The sequence below is a fragment of the Gracilinanus agilis genome, chromosome 2 (assembly GCF_016433145.1).
Source record: "Gracilinanus agilis isolate LMUSP501 chromosome 2, AgileGrace, whole genome shotgun sequence".
NCBI classification, from domain to species: Eukaryota; Metazoa; Chordata; class Mammalia; order Didelphimorphia; family Didelphidae; genus Gracilinanus; species Gracilinanus agilis.
In genome coordinates this window covers 656274469-656288376 of record NC_058131.1, presented here as the reverse complement: position 1 = coordinate 656288376, position 13908 = coordinate 656274469, and the positions used below count along the sequence as shown (strand labels likewise).

The following is a 13908-nucleotide window of genomic DNA, read 5'->3' as shown; positions in this document are numbered from 1 at the left end:
AGTATATGAAATAACAGTTGTCTCACCTAAAGAAGGAAGATAATAAATTATCCTTTCAATGAATGGAAGAAATCACTGGAGAAAAGGTCAAGGAATTTAATTGTATTTGTAAATAAACCCAATCAGTTACTTAGTTATATTACAAAATATATATATATATAAAACCAAGATTAAAAAAACAAAAGCAATAGAGTAAGACAAACCCTATGAGGCAAATCTAATCATTATTTACTTATATGTATTCTGATTCACAAGGAAATTATATAAATCTATGAATCCCATCCCCATCTCTCCAAAGAACATGCACATAAGGGGCAGCTGGGTAGCTCAGTGGAGTAAGAGTCAGGCCTAGAGACAGGAGGTCCTAGGTTCAAACCCAGCCTCAGCCACTTCCCAGCTGTGTGACCCTGGGCAAGTCACTTGACCCCCATTGCCCACCCTTACCAATCTTCCACCTATGAGACAATACACCGAAGTACAAGGGTTAAAAAAAAAAAAAAAAAAAAAAAAAAAAAAAGGACATGCACATGCAATTTACAAATGAGGAAATGCAAATGACAAATAATCATTTGAAATATGCTTAACCTCCCTAATCATTGAAGAAATTATTATTTTAGCTATGGTACTAGTCTTGACTCAATCTCATGTTCCTCAGTTAGAGGAACCTGATTGCTCTTCCCCTACACATTAAATTAGAGAGTTGTTTGTATAAAGAAAAGGAATAGCTGCATTCTTTGTAATGGAGAAAAACTGGAAACAATCTACTCCAGCAGTTAGGGATTAGCTAATCAAATTGTGAAACTTCTAAGCAATGGAACACTAGACCAATAAAAATTATAGCCAGAGTATCCCCAAAGCTGTTAAAACCTATAATGGCACTAAGGCTTTTGAGAAATCCTATATTTAAGGAATATTTTTAAAATGCAGACTAATGAAATCATGCAAATGAAAGAAAAAATAACTAAAAGTTACAATTTACATTAACTTTATATAAAGTAATTTTTATATATATGCTATTTGTCTAGGAAATCAAAGAAATAAGGATGGTCAGACAGCTAGTATCAATTAAGTATCTACTGTATCAGGTGATATGTATCAATATGTATATGTATTTTGAATTCCCCTAGTATGAAAGCAAGAAGAAAGAAAAAGGGAAGAGAGAACATTTGTGAGGCAGGCACCAATTCACTAAGGAAAAAGGAGAATGATGTCCAAAACAAGAATGCATAAAAAGTAGTCTAAAACAAGTCCCCTTAAGAGATAATAAGGGAAAAGACTTGTACAAAAATATTTATAGCAGCACTCTTTGTGGTGGTAAAAAATTGGAAAATGAGAGAATGTCCTTCAATTGGGGAATGGCTGAACAAATTGTGGTATCTGCTGGTGATGGAATACTATTGTGTTCAAAGGAATAATGAACTGGAGGAATTCCATGTGAACTGGAAAGACCTCCAGGAATTGATGCAGAGTGAAAGGAGCAGATCCAGGAGAACATTGTACACAGAGACTGATACACTGTGGCACAATCTAATATAATGGACTTCTCTACTAACAACAATGCAAGGATCCAGAGCAAGCAAGGTTGAGGGACTTATGAGAAAGAAAACTAGGACTTGTGAGAAGGAAAACTAGCCATATTCAGAGGAAGAACTGAGGGAGGAGAAACAAAGAAGAAAAACAATTGCTTAAACACATGGGCTGATGGGGATATTATTGGAGATGTAGAAGCTAAAAGATAACTCTGGTCCAAATATCAATAAAATGGAATTAGGTCTTAATCAATGATAAATGTAAAACCCAGTGGAATTGTGCATTGGCTTTGGGGAAATGGGGGGCTTTGGGGAAGAGAGAAAGAACATGAAACATGTAACTATGGGAAAATATTCAAAATAAAAATAATAAAATAATAAAAATCTATTGCTATGAAATAAAATAAAACAAGTCCCCTTGTACTTAGACCACATATGAGTACTAGATTCAGTTCTAGGAGGAATGTGGACAAGTTTTATTCTTCAGAGGAAGCTGACCAGGACAGTGAAGAAACTCAGAACCACACTACATGAAAATCCATTGCTGAACCTGGTGATATGTAACTTGAAGAGGAGAACGTTAGATCTAGATGTATTTAAATCTATTAAATATTCTTGGAATCTGTAGCTTTCTTCAAGATAGATATAGACATTAGATATAGATAGATAGATGAATTAAATATATTCTGCTTGTCCAGGAAGAGAAGAACCGGAGTGAAAACCTGAGGGAAATAGATTTGATTCAATGTTAGGAAGAGCTTTCTAATAGTTTGTTGTCCAATAATCTAGTGCATTGCCTTGAAAGTTAATAAGCTCCCCATTGCTGGAAGTAGTCAAGTGAATAGTACCTCTGAGGTCCCTTCCAACTCTCATACTTTATGGTTCCTCTGCCATGTCAAAGTCGTCTAGCTAGAGCTGTCCACCATCATCTCCCGATCCTCCTCATTTTGTCTCTTTCACGTCTCACCATTTATCCATCCTCTCAGAAAGAATACAGCCTGGCTGTCCTCTCTGAGGACCAAGAGCTCCATGTACTACATGCAAACATATTAAGTCTGTCTCAGGAGCAGACAGCTCCCGCCGTCTGTCTGGGGATTAAAGGAATGATCCACAATGAGACTGTCACAGTTCAGAAACTCAATTTCATTAGTTCACCCCAAAGCCACGAGACACTAAGGAATTGATTTGTGCTAGACAAGTTCACTGTAAACAGATTTGTAAGCCAGAAAGTCAATTTATTAATTTATAATGAGGAGAGTACCTTTCCGGTGGCCAAAATCTTGGTGTTTATGGTCCAGGGCGCCATTCTCCCTGGATCGAAGTACCAGGGGAGCAGGCACATTGATCAGAACCTGGACTCAAGCCCTGCTCTCACATCCCTGTTTACCCTCGGAGAATCACTTCATTCAATCATTTATTCATTCAACAAGCATTAAGTGCCCACTTTGTGCCAGGCAACAGCAATACAATGACATAATCCTTGCCCTCAAGGAGCTCATGTACTGTGGGAGGGAAACATCGTGTATACAACTAAATCACATAAGGACATACAAAATATATACAAAGTAATATCTAAAAATGGTGGAGGTAGAGTGCAGAGAAAGTCAAGAAATTGAGATATATCTCCTGTGGGGAAGGGGCCCCGGAGATGAGCCTTGAAGAAAACTACAGATTCCAAGAAGCAGATGTGAGGATGGAGAGTATTCTAGGCATCATGGCGACTTGTGCAACAACATGGAGATAAGAGATGGGATGCTGTATGTGAGAAACTACACCCAGACCAATTTAGCTGAACTACAGCATATGCTATCTCATAAAGGAGAATACTGTGCAGTAAGTAAGCCTGGAAAGGTAGGCTGTCACCCAAACTGTGGAAGGTTTTAAAGGCAGAAGAGTTTGGCTTTTTTCTCCTAGAAGCAATAGGAACCTCTCTTACTTCTGGAGCAGGGGAGTGACATGGTATGATGTCTCTAAGCCTCAGTCTCTTCATCCATAAAATGGGGACAGCTGTATCTGTATTACCTACCCAATAGAGTTGTGAATTCTGTAGATCATAAATTTCTACATAACTATATGATCAGCCTGGCTGCAAGAGCTTGGAGTCAAGTTGAAGGATAGTTAGATCCATCATATTCTTTAAAAATGTTTTATCCAGGATATGAGTAAGGAAGGGACTCAATCTAGTCCTCTGCCCTTTAGGAAGCCACCACACTGATCTCTCCCTTCTCTGAACTCTGACCCTTGCTATATTGTTTTATTCCAACTGTGTGGGTCTTGTCCTTCTCACTATACAGTATACTCTTGGAGGTGAGAGCTTGTGGTTTCTCCTCCTGACTCCTCAGTAGTACCCTGCAATGGGGCCATCTGGGGATAGCTTAAGTGCTCAGTTAATACTTAATGATGGTAGTGACTTGTGTCTGCCAGATGCAATGTCTCTTCTTAGACAGGGCTCGAAAAATGTCTAGAACACCAGAAGTTAAACATTTCTCCACCACACCCCCAACTTAGGCAGATGTCCCTGTGCCTACAAGGTCTGGGCTTGGCTCTTCCAAAAGTAGGGAGGAGGGGCTATGAATTTCCAACACTTCTTTTGTCTGAGAATCTCAAAGCTCATAGCCAATTGTTCCAGGTGAGACCCCATAAACTCCATCTAATTCATAACCCCACTTATCGCTTGGTGGGCAGGGGACATCCCACACCTTCTTCTGGGGATGGGATAAGATACTCGGGCTAAGGATGTGTGAGGTGGGGGGTTAAGCCTTGTGGTATTTGGGTTAGGAGGTTAAGGCAAGTGGATGGGATCAAAGTTCAAGTCACTAACATTAATCCCTACCACCTCATCTCTGAAGTTGAAATCAAGAGAATAAATATTTGATGGGAAGGTCTAAGGGGAGGTGACCGTGCAAAGATCTGGAGATGGGAGATGGAATATTGCATATGAATAATCTGTTTAGCTTTCATATAGGATACATGAAGGGGATTACTGTACAATAATCCTGGAAAGATAGGCAAGCAGGGAATCCCACAAGCCCTGGTCAGAGACTATACTGATCCCTGACCTGGGAGAGAACTTAAGGAATAAGGTGGAGTGGGCAAAGGAAAGATGGTTTAGGTGGAACCAAAAAGACTGTGTGATCAGACCCATATGATGTCAGAGGGAAAACCTCTAATCATGAGAAAATCCACCCCCAGAGTTCTGCCCCTTCAAAAATTCCTCCCAGTAATCTGCTAATAGAGAGAATATGGAAACTGGGCCAAAAAAAAGATGATGAGGGGCAGCTGGGTAGCTCAGTAGATTGAGAGTTAGACCTAGAGACAGGAGGTCCTAGGTTCAAATCCGGCCTCAGATACTTCCCAGCTGTGTGACCCTGGGCAAGTCACTTGACCCCCATTGCCCACCCTTACCACTCTTCCACCAAGGAGCCAATACACAGAAGTTAAGGATTTAAAAAAAAAAAAAAAAAAAAAGATGATGAAAAGCTTCAGATGCCAAAGGAATCAGAATTTTATCCCAAAGACAATAGAAATCTACTGGAATTATTCAGGCCAGAGTTTGGGTCAGGCCTGAAGGATCCATGCCAGACAGGGACTAGGGATGTGAGGGACCCTGGAGATCAGGAGTACTGGAATTCCACATGGGTCAGAGGCTAGATTTACTAGGTTCAGCTAAGGGTTCTCCCAACCTAACTTCATGTGCTCATCTTTTGTTTTTCAGATGAACCGCCCTATCCAGGTGAAGCCTGCTGACAGTGAAGGCCGAGGAGGTAGCTCGTTGCCCTTTCCCATACCCTGGGATTGGGGGTGGGGGGAGGGTGGGAAATAGGGAAAAGAAGAACTTTCCCTCCAATCCCCAGTCCAGGATTTGTGTGCCCAGTGTCAAGTAGAACTTCTAGGGTTAGGACTTGACTTCCACTAGGACAACCCTGAGTTTAGGAATGAGGTGAAGATAAGGTACCTCAGAAAAGCATAGCCCTCACTTTTAGAAGTGCCTTCTGAGGAAGTCTGAGCCTCAACTGCCCAATTAGGGTAGCCCCTAATCTTCTGTAGACCTGGCTATCTCAGCCATCCAAGCTTCTCAGGATTCTGTCCCCTACACTGATTGTAAGCAACCTCTGTGAAGAGAGAGAGTGAAGAAGGGTGAAGCCATGGATGCTGCTTTCCAGAGGAAGACCAGGCCCTGTAGGTGCTGGCCAAAATGACAGCAAGCTATGACTATGGCGGCCCTCTCTTAATCCTAACACCTCGCCAGGGAGACATTTCCTGTAGCATTTCATTAATATTGGCTCAGCTTGCCCTCCCAGGGTTGCTTGATATACAATCCTCTCAGGTCCTTCATTTTTAAACTGGAGGGAGAGGGAAGAGAAGGAGAGAGAGAGCAGAGATTCTCTCAGTCTCCTTTAGGCTCTAAGTCTATGATCCTATGGCCTGTCTTGAGAAGCAATGTGGGAGAGTAGAGGGCAGCCCTAAAGACACACAAGTCCTGCTTCTGACTCATATTAGTGGTGTGACTGAATAATTTCTTTAACTTCTCAATATCTTGGGAAACGTTTTATACAGGGCTTCTGAATACAGGGGATTTTTTTTGCTGTGGACTTCTTAGGGCTATCTGGTGAAACCTTCTCAGAATAACATTTTTGAATAATTAAAAGAAATGCTAATTTTCAGTTAAAGGCTAGTAAAAATAAAGATCTAATCTGTTTCCCATCCAAGTTCATGATGTCCCTGCAATCTATGAGGGGTCTATGGACTCCAGGGAAAGAACCCCTGCACTAAAACAATAAGATACAGACCTCTTGCTGGTCTGCTCTGGAAGAATGTCCTCATTGGAAGTTCCTTTTATGACTTAAGTCACAAGTCAGTTTACCTCCCCCTCCACACACAAACAAAAAAAGAATTCCTCTAGCTGAGGAGAGCAAGTATTTTGGTGGGGGGGGGGGGGGATAGAAGCCTTAAAGAAGCTTGCCTTCACTAAGATTGATTTCCTAGAGAATGATGGGAAGAATGGTTATCTACATACCCCACTCTTACCCTGCCTAGTCTGAGTCAACATGTATTGCTGTCAACACTACTTTGATGAACCATGTGGTCTTTGTGTCCTCCCCTCACCCCAACTCATCCTGTCCCTCCTCACCCTACACTAAAGTACCTCTGAAGTGGGAGTAAGTCTACTCTACCCTTAGGACTTTGAACTTTAGCATTAACTGATGAGACAGTCCACCAGGCACTGAACCCCACAAGCCTTGGTCAGAGACTACACTTTCTCCCAGGTTCCAGGTCTTGGAGGGAACTTAAAGAATAAGGTGGAGTAGGCAGAGGATGAAGGTTTAGATGGGACCAAAGAAGATATGTGATCAGACTCATATGATGTCAGAGGGAAGATTTCTAATCATGAGAAAACCCACCTCCAGAGCTCTGCCCCCTCAAAAGTTCTTCTAATAGTCTGCTAGTAGAAAGAATATAGAAACTGGGCAAAAAACATCTGTGCCCTGATCCCAGACCTCAGTCTAAGTGGTAAGGCTCTCAATCTCTACAAGACCCTTGGCTTTTAGTCTGAATTGAGGACTTGGTCTACTAGGGTACCCTCTTTTCTCCCTTGGACCCCAGGAACCAGGTTGCCTGCCTTCTATTTCTACAGGCTGGGACATCACTGTCAGCCACCAGCTCCCTCTTATCTTTAGAATCTTCAGCCTTTTGCGGCATCCTGAGGGTTTCACTGTGAAAAATGATTTGGGGGACAGGTTTCAGGGCAGCCAAGCAAATGGGAGGAAGACAGGACCACCAAAGCATCCAAACAGTCTCAAGAGAAGCCTGGTGGGAGGGTCAAAGGGAATCCCAAATGAACTGACTACTAACTTCATCTAGACTACAGGAGCTTCAGGTTCTAACCCTGTATCATCCTGGAATTTGGAAGAGCCAATATTCTCCATCCTGCCTTACCATCTTACATTTCCCTTTCTCTCCTCAATGGCCTTTCTCCTTTACAAACGAAGGTTACTCACCAGACTTCCTCCCTTCTCCCCCTCCATACATATTCCACCTTGTCTGGAAACTGACCTGTGCTAGGGAAGTGGCCAGGGGGGTTGTGGCACTTAATGAAAGGTAGGGGTCACCCCAAGGCTTGGGCATCTTTAAGGATGTTATATGGGGAGATTCAAAGCCCTTAACAGAGGAAGTTACTTCATTCCAGGCATAGGGATGGATGGAGGCTCAAAGTCAAGGATAGAAAAGTCTCACGGATTTAATTTGGCAGATATGTGCTGAGCACTGTGCTAGGCACTGGAAAGGATGCAAAGTTTAAATAAGACAAGGTCTTAGAGCTTACTAGACTAGTGTGAGATAGAATCTCAGTGTTACATATGGGAACTTGGTGTTAGGGTCTCAGTGATGGAAATGGAGGTTCAGTGTTAGGGACAGAGTTTGATTGAGGGACATAGAGACTCAAGAAAAGTTTAGTATCAGTCACAGACATAAAAGCTGAATGAAAGGAGCTTAATGAGGGAAATGAGATCTCTGTGTTGGGGATAGAAACTCAGGAAGGAATAGGGTAGGGCTGATAATAAGAGATAGTAGCTCAGTGAGGGACATGGTAGGTCAGTGATTGGGAGAAGGGCTCAGTATTAGACAAAGGGTTCAGTAATCCAGGCCCTGCTTTATAGGCTACATGGGAAGAGACTGGACTGCAGGCTAAGAGGGGACCTTCACTGGCCCCAGGAGGAGTAAGAAAAATGGGAAATTCAGACTTCATAGCCAGGACTAGGGTTCAAGAGAAGGGCTAGGTAGGTGGGACTCAGCCCTAGGGTCACCACATGGGGCTTGCCTTCAGAAGACAGGAAGCTCTTCGTGGGGATGCTGGGGAAGCAGCAGAGCGAGGAGGATGTCCGGCGGCTGTTTGAGCCTTTTGGCCAGATTGAGGAGTGTACCATCCTCCGGGGCCCTGATGGAACTAGCAAAGGTGTGGGCCCATTACTCTGTGCTGATCCCAACCTTGACCCTATGACCTCATCCTAACCCTAAACCCCATCCTAATCCCATGGTCCCATGATCCCAACCTAACCCCATCCTGAACCTCATGACCTCTAACTGACTATACCACTACACAGCCCCTTAGCCCCAGACTGACCCAATAGACTGGGTCTGGATACTGTGATCTAAGCCGACCCTGTGATCCCAACCCTGACCCAACAACATCCCAGTTTTCATCCTGAAAAACCATATGATGAGGATCTAACCCCAGAATGTTATCCGGGTCCCACAATTTGACCTAACCCAAATTTTATCTTGCTCCAGGCTGTGCTTTTGTGAAATTTGGGAGCCAAGCAGAGGCCCAGGCTGCCATCAACAGCCTTCATGGCAGCCAGAACATGCCGGTGAGAAGAAGTCCTAAGGGATCAAGGGAGGAGAGGGACTGTCCAGAAAGCCCACCTCCCCCACCCCCATGTTGGCGATAAAGAGCCTGAGTTGAATGAGAACCATTCTTTACACCCTTTTCACCTCTACCATGATCTTCGTTGTTGAACCTCCATCCCAAATTATGGATTCCTTCTTACCTCCCTTTTTTCTTGGTTTTTCCCCTACAAGAAAAAACATAATTACAAACTTGGGACATAGTGGAATGGCAGGGGGAGAGTTGGGGTTCAAAACACGTATGTTCTCAAAAGGGGAGAAATAGTCAGTGATGATACAATCCTTCCCTCTATCCCATCTTGCTTAGGGAGCCTCCTCCAGTCTCGTAGTGAAGTTTGCTGACACAGACAAGGAGCGGACACTAAGGAGGATGCACCAGATGGCTGGGCAGCTGGGCATCTTTCACCCGATGACTGTACAGTTTGGAGCCTGTGGAGTGTACACACAAGCGGTAGGAGATGCCTCCTCCTTGGGATCCTTCATCTACCCCTTCCCCCATATACGTCAATGATAGCATTTTCCCCCAGTGGTGCCTTTAACTCACAAACTCCATAAGGAATCGGGCACAAAAACCTAGAAAAGAGCATTGACCACTCATTTCTCTGGGAGTTCACGGGGTACATTGGATATCCTCCATCTTTCACCCCATTCTCCCTTAATCAATGTGACTCATCCTTTTTCCTTTCCACCTTTTCTTCTCCCTATCCTGCTTCTTCTCTGCCCTCTCTCCTCCCTATAATCCCTTCTTTCCATCTTAAAGATAATGCAGCAGCAGGCAGCTCTGATGGCAGCTCAAGGAACGTGCCTCAACCCCATGGCAGCCATTGCCGCCGCCCAGATGCAGCAGATGGCTGCCTTCAATGTCAGTGGCCTCGTCGCCACTCCTGTGACACCCTCATCAGGTACTGGCCGCCTGAAGGATGAGTGGGGAGGAGGAGAGTGAATGGAAAAGGAATGGTGATTCTAAGTCAAGCATCTCCCCTGCCCCTGCCCTCCTCTCTCCAGAACCCTCTGAAAAGACTAGGTTGTGAGGCGAGATGTCAAGGGTCTCGAGTCACGGCTGCCTCTTCCCTCCCATCCTCTCTCCTTCTGGGGCAAAGGTCCCACAGCGAACCTCCTCCTGAAAAGGCTCCATCACCAAAGGGGAAGTGTAGCTAGCCCTGCTCTTTTCCCCTGAGGCTTCGGTCTTGACTTAGAGGGAAAAGGGTGCTGCTGGTGATAGTCACTGCCCACTGAATCCAGGCTGAAAGGCCTGACGTTGGCTTCCCTATGGCCCCTAGGTACGAGCACACCACCAGGCATCAGCACCGGCACTGTCCCCAGCATTGCTGCTCCCATTGGGGTGAATGGATTCAGTCCCCTCACCCCCCAGACCAATGGGCAGCCAACCTCGGACACCCTCTACACCAACGGTCTCCACCCCTACCCAGGTGGGCGCCCTCCTCCCCTTGCCTTCCCCACTCACCACCCCCAGGCATGGACACAGCAGGCTCCAAAAGACCTACATCCCGTGATGAGGGAGGAGCTTCCTCTGTCCTGTGAGAGGGAATTCTCCCGTGGACCATCATCGTGAGGAAAACCCGTTTCCTCCTTCATACTCATTGTTTCTCTCTGTCTGTCTTTCCCTTTCTCTCCCTCTGTCCCTCTCTGTTTCTCTCTTCCTCGCCACCTCTTTCTGTCTCTGTTTCTGTCTCTCACCAGCTCAGAGCCCCAGTGTGGCAGACCCCCTCCAGCAGGCCTACGCAGGAATGCAGCACTATGCAGGTCTTGCCTCAGACTTTTCATGGTCTTTTCTTATTCCCTCTTTCCCACCTACTTCCTCTAGGCTGGGTGGGGGAGGAGAAAAAGGGTGATGGAGGGCATTGGCCAAGAGGACCTGTCCAGAGCATGGGATGTCCTCTGGTCTGAAAGGGAGAAGAGCTTCATGGCCTTTGGGGGCTCCCCGTTGGAGGGAGCATATAGTATCCAAGGCTTGAATATGGTCCTCATCCTCTGAGAGGGCTCAATTTTATGGGAGAGACAATTCCACTTGTAGACATGGAATTGATAGGTAGAAATGACCCATATGTGCTGAGTAAAAGAGTGGGAATGAGACCTGATTAGGATGTCGCTAGTGAGAGAACTCTGCAACTCCTCCTTTTTTTTTTCTCTCATTCCAGCAGCGTACCCAGCCGCCTATGCCCCTGTGAACACAGCCTTCCCTCCACAGCCCCCAGTCCTGCCTCAGCAGCAGAGAGAAGGTAAGAAGGGTGCCAGGGCTGAGGAAAACATCCCGAACAAGTGACCTTCGTGACCACTCTTCGGGGAGCCCAGTGAGGCTCTAGCTCCCCCCCACTCTTGTCAGGAGCCACAGAGCTAACCTCACTAACCTGTCTTTTCCCTCTCTAACTAGGCCCTGAAGGCTGTAATCTCTTCATCTATCACCTGCCCCAAGAGTTCGGAGACGCCGAGCTCATGCAGATGTTCCTGCCTTTTGGCACTGTCATCTCTGCCAAAGTCTTTGTAGACCGTGCCACGAACCAGAGCAAATGCTTTGGTGAGTGTCCTGTTGGAAGCCCCTATTTCCCTGAACTTGATCCTTAATCCTCTGAGCCCAGGCATCCCCAGCTCTGAACCTCTGAGTTCCGACATCTTCACTTTGAGCCATTAGCACCCAGTCTCTGAACCCCTATGATGCCTGATGCACCCAATAGGCAATCTCTGAACCAAAGCCCAAATCCTGTGGCCATGACACCCCAGGCCCAAGACAATATTTGACCACTCATCCTGAGGCTCTAATCTTTCAAGTAAATAAAAGATATATAATCCAAGGAACTTTCTGATAATTATAGCTACCCCCAAATGGGATAGGCCGTCTCCAAATATGACAAATCTTCAAGTATAAGTTGGACAGTCACTTGTCAGGGATGGTTAGGGAGAAATCAAAATTAGGTGTGGATATGATGAGATGAATTCCAAGTTGCTGGCCAACTCTGAGATTCTGTGATACTATGCCAGGATTAAGAGCTCAGCTTAATTAGGTAAAGATGAACATGAAGCTTTTTGCCTTTTTAATACATCTAGAAGATGTCCAGGACTGGCATTCTAGAGACTCTCTGTTGTCAGAGGTCCTGAGCAAGAGAACCCAAGAGTTTTGAACTCTGGAAGTCAAAACAGTAGTAAAGGAGTTCATAGTATCTGTGATTAGACAGACCCTGTTTCAGGAACTGGAACCTCAGGTGAAGCAAGATACTAACATCTATGATCTACAAGGGAGCATGATGTCAACACAAGGATGGCATATATACTGTCCATCTCTTTTAAAGTATTAATCTGAATGTGGGTGAACCTGGATCACAATGGCCTGCAAATGGTCCTGCAGTCATTTAGAAAGTAGAAGTTCCTTGAGTACAACTGACCCCTGATAACCACTAGAGAAGGGTTAGATCTGAGACTATCATGGTCCTCCTGCAGAAAGAGGAAGAATAGAAGAAAAAATAAAAAGGAAGAAGAAAAAAGGTCAAAGGATAAATTAGACAGATCAATGCAGGACAGAAAGTTGAGGAAAAGTCAGACTAGTCTCAAACCTCCCTCCTTGGGAGTCACTGCTGGGATGAAATCTTTGCTATAAGATTCACTTCCATCCTAGTCAAATAATGAACTCCCAGGGAGATGAAAGGTATTACTGCATTAAGACCTCAGTAAACCTGGTTGTGAATAAGTTCACACACACACACACACACACACACACACACACACACACACACACACTGTAAGGGGGAAAAGAAGATTTTTGGTTGAATATATTAAAAGGTTTGGTCGCCAGAGGATTGAACAATTATCAATCCTCAATTAAAGAATAACCTCAAGTTAAAATGCCTTTTATGGAAAATTTATTTACAAATGAGAAGAGGAAGAAGAAATAAGGAAATAAGAGAGAGGATAAGATAGGATAAGTAATCTAACACAGTAGGTAATTTGCTCTGATCCCCTAGTTCAATCCAGGCAGATATAATTAACCCTCAGTCAAAGGAAAGCCAGAGGCCTGAGGGGCCTTGAAGGCAAATGAAGCAAAAGCTTCAGCCACAGAGTCTCAAGGAAGTTCCTTAAGAGAAGTTCAGGAAGATTCAGTCTTAACACTCAACACGTGGAACAGTCTCACTAGCTCCAGACCTCCTCCAAGTCCAGTCATGAACCAGAAGAGAGGGCCCAGCTCACTGAGGTCTCTTTTTAAAGGGGCCTCTTTTGTGTTACTTCCTGTGGCCTCCTCTTAGTTTACGTGTCCAATCACAACAGATGCTTTTCTTAGGACTGCCCAGGAGGCAGTCAGTAAATTCTCATTTGTTACTCTAGCACACGTGGGTTACAGACCACCCAACTTGTGAGTTAAATGGAGATGTTTTCACTTTTGGTGATTAAAACTAAAGATGGGCAGGGTAGATTTAATCTCATTATCACAATCCCCCTATGATCACTTGGGAGACTTGTCTCCCCAATTGATCATTTGACATAATCATCTTGTACCCCTAAAATTATAACTACAATAGTTAGAGATAAGAGGTAAGTAGAAGAGATAGAAAGAACAAAACCAATGTTTTGCTAGACACATTGACAAAAAGCCAGTTAGGGGGCAATCCCCTTTGGCATAAGAGTTTACAATTCAAAATAATTGTGTTCAGTCCCTTTCAGTTCAATTAGTTGCACCCCAAAGTTCATTCTGGATTGTCTTGATTCAGTGTAGATTTTTGCAGGCATCTTTCTCCAAATAGTTCATTTTCTGGATTCAAAGCAGGCTTCTTTTCTTGAAAATTTTCTCAAACAAAATTTTAAAACTTGGATTTTTATAAAAATACAACACACACACACACACCTCTGTCTCTATCTATCTATCTCTTTCTCTCTGTGTCTCTCTGTCTGTATGTCTGTCTGTCTGTCTGTCTCTCTTTCTCCTCTCTCTCTCTCTCTCTCTCTCTCTCTCTCTCTCTCTCTCTCTCTC

At 44.4% G+C, this 13908-nt stretch overlaps 1 protein-coding gene across 47 annotated transcripts in view; it reads left to right on the top strand.

Moving 5' to 3' along the window:
* Positions 1-13908, top strand: part of CELF6 (CUGBP Elav-like family member 6) — a 90302-nt gene that overhangs the window by 75821 nt on the left and 573 nt on the right. For 2 of the 47 annotated variants that reach the window (XM_044662718.1, XM_044662717.1), the window contains 9 exons: positions 5245-5293; positions 8353-8481; positions 8817-8896; positions 9241-9384; positions 9694-9835; positions 10214-10363; positions 10635-10697; positions 11093-11173; positions 11326-11469. In XM_044662718.1, the coding sequence (XP_044518653.1) occupies positions 5245-5293; positions 8353-8481; positions 8817-8896; positions 9241-9384; positions 9694-9835; positions 10214-10363; positions 10635-10697; positions 11093-11173; positions 11326-11469 (982 nt within the window). Of the gene's footprint in view, positions 1-5244; positions 5301-8326; positions 8482-8816; positions 8897-9240; positions 9385-9693; positions 9836-10213; positions 10364-10634; positions 10701-11087; positions 11174-11325; positions 11470-13908 lie in introns of all 47 variants that reach the window. The other 45 variants (XM_044662750.1, XM_044662746.1, XM_044662749.1 and 42 more) reach the window with 45 other exon arrangements.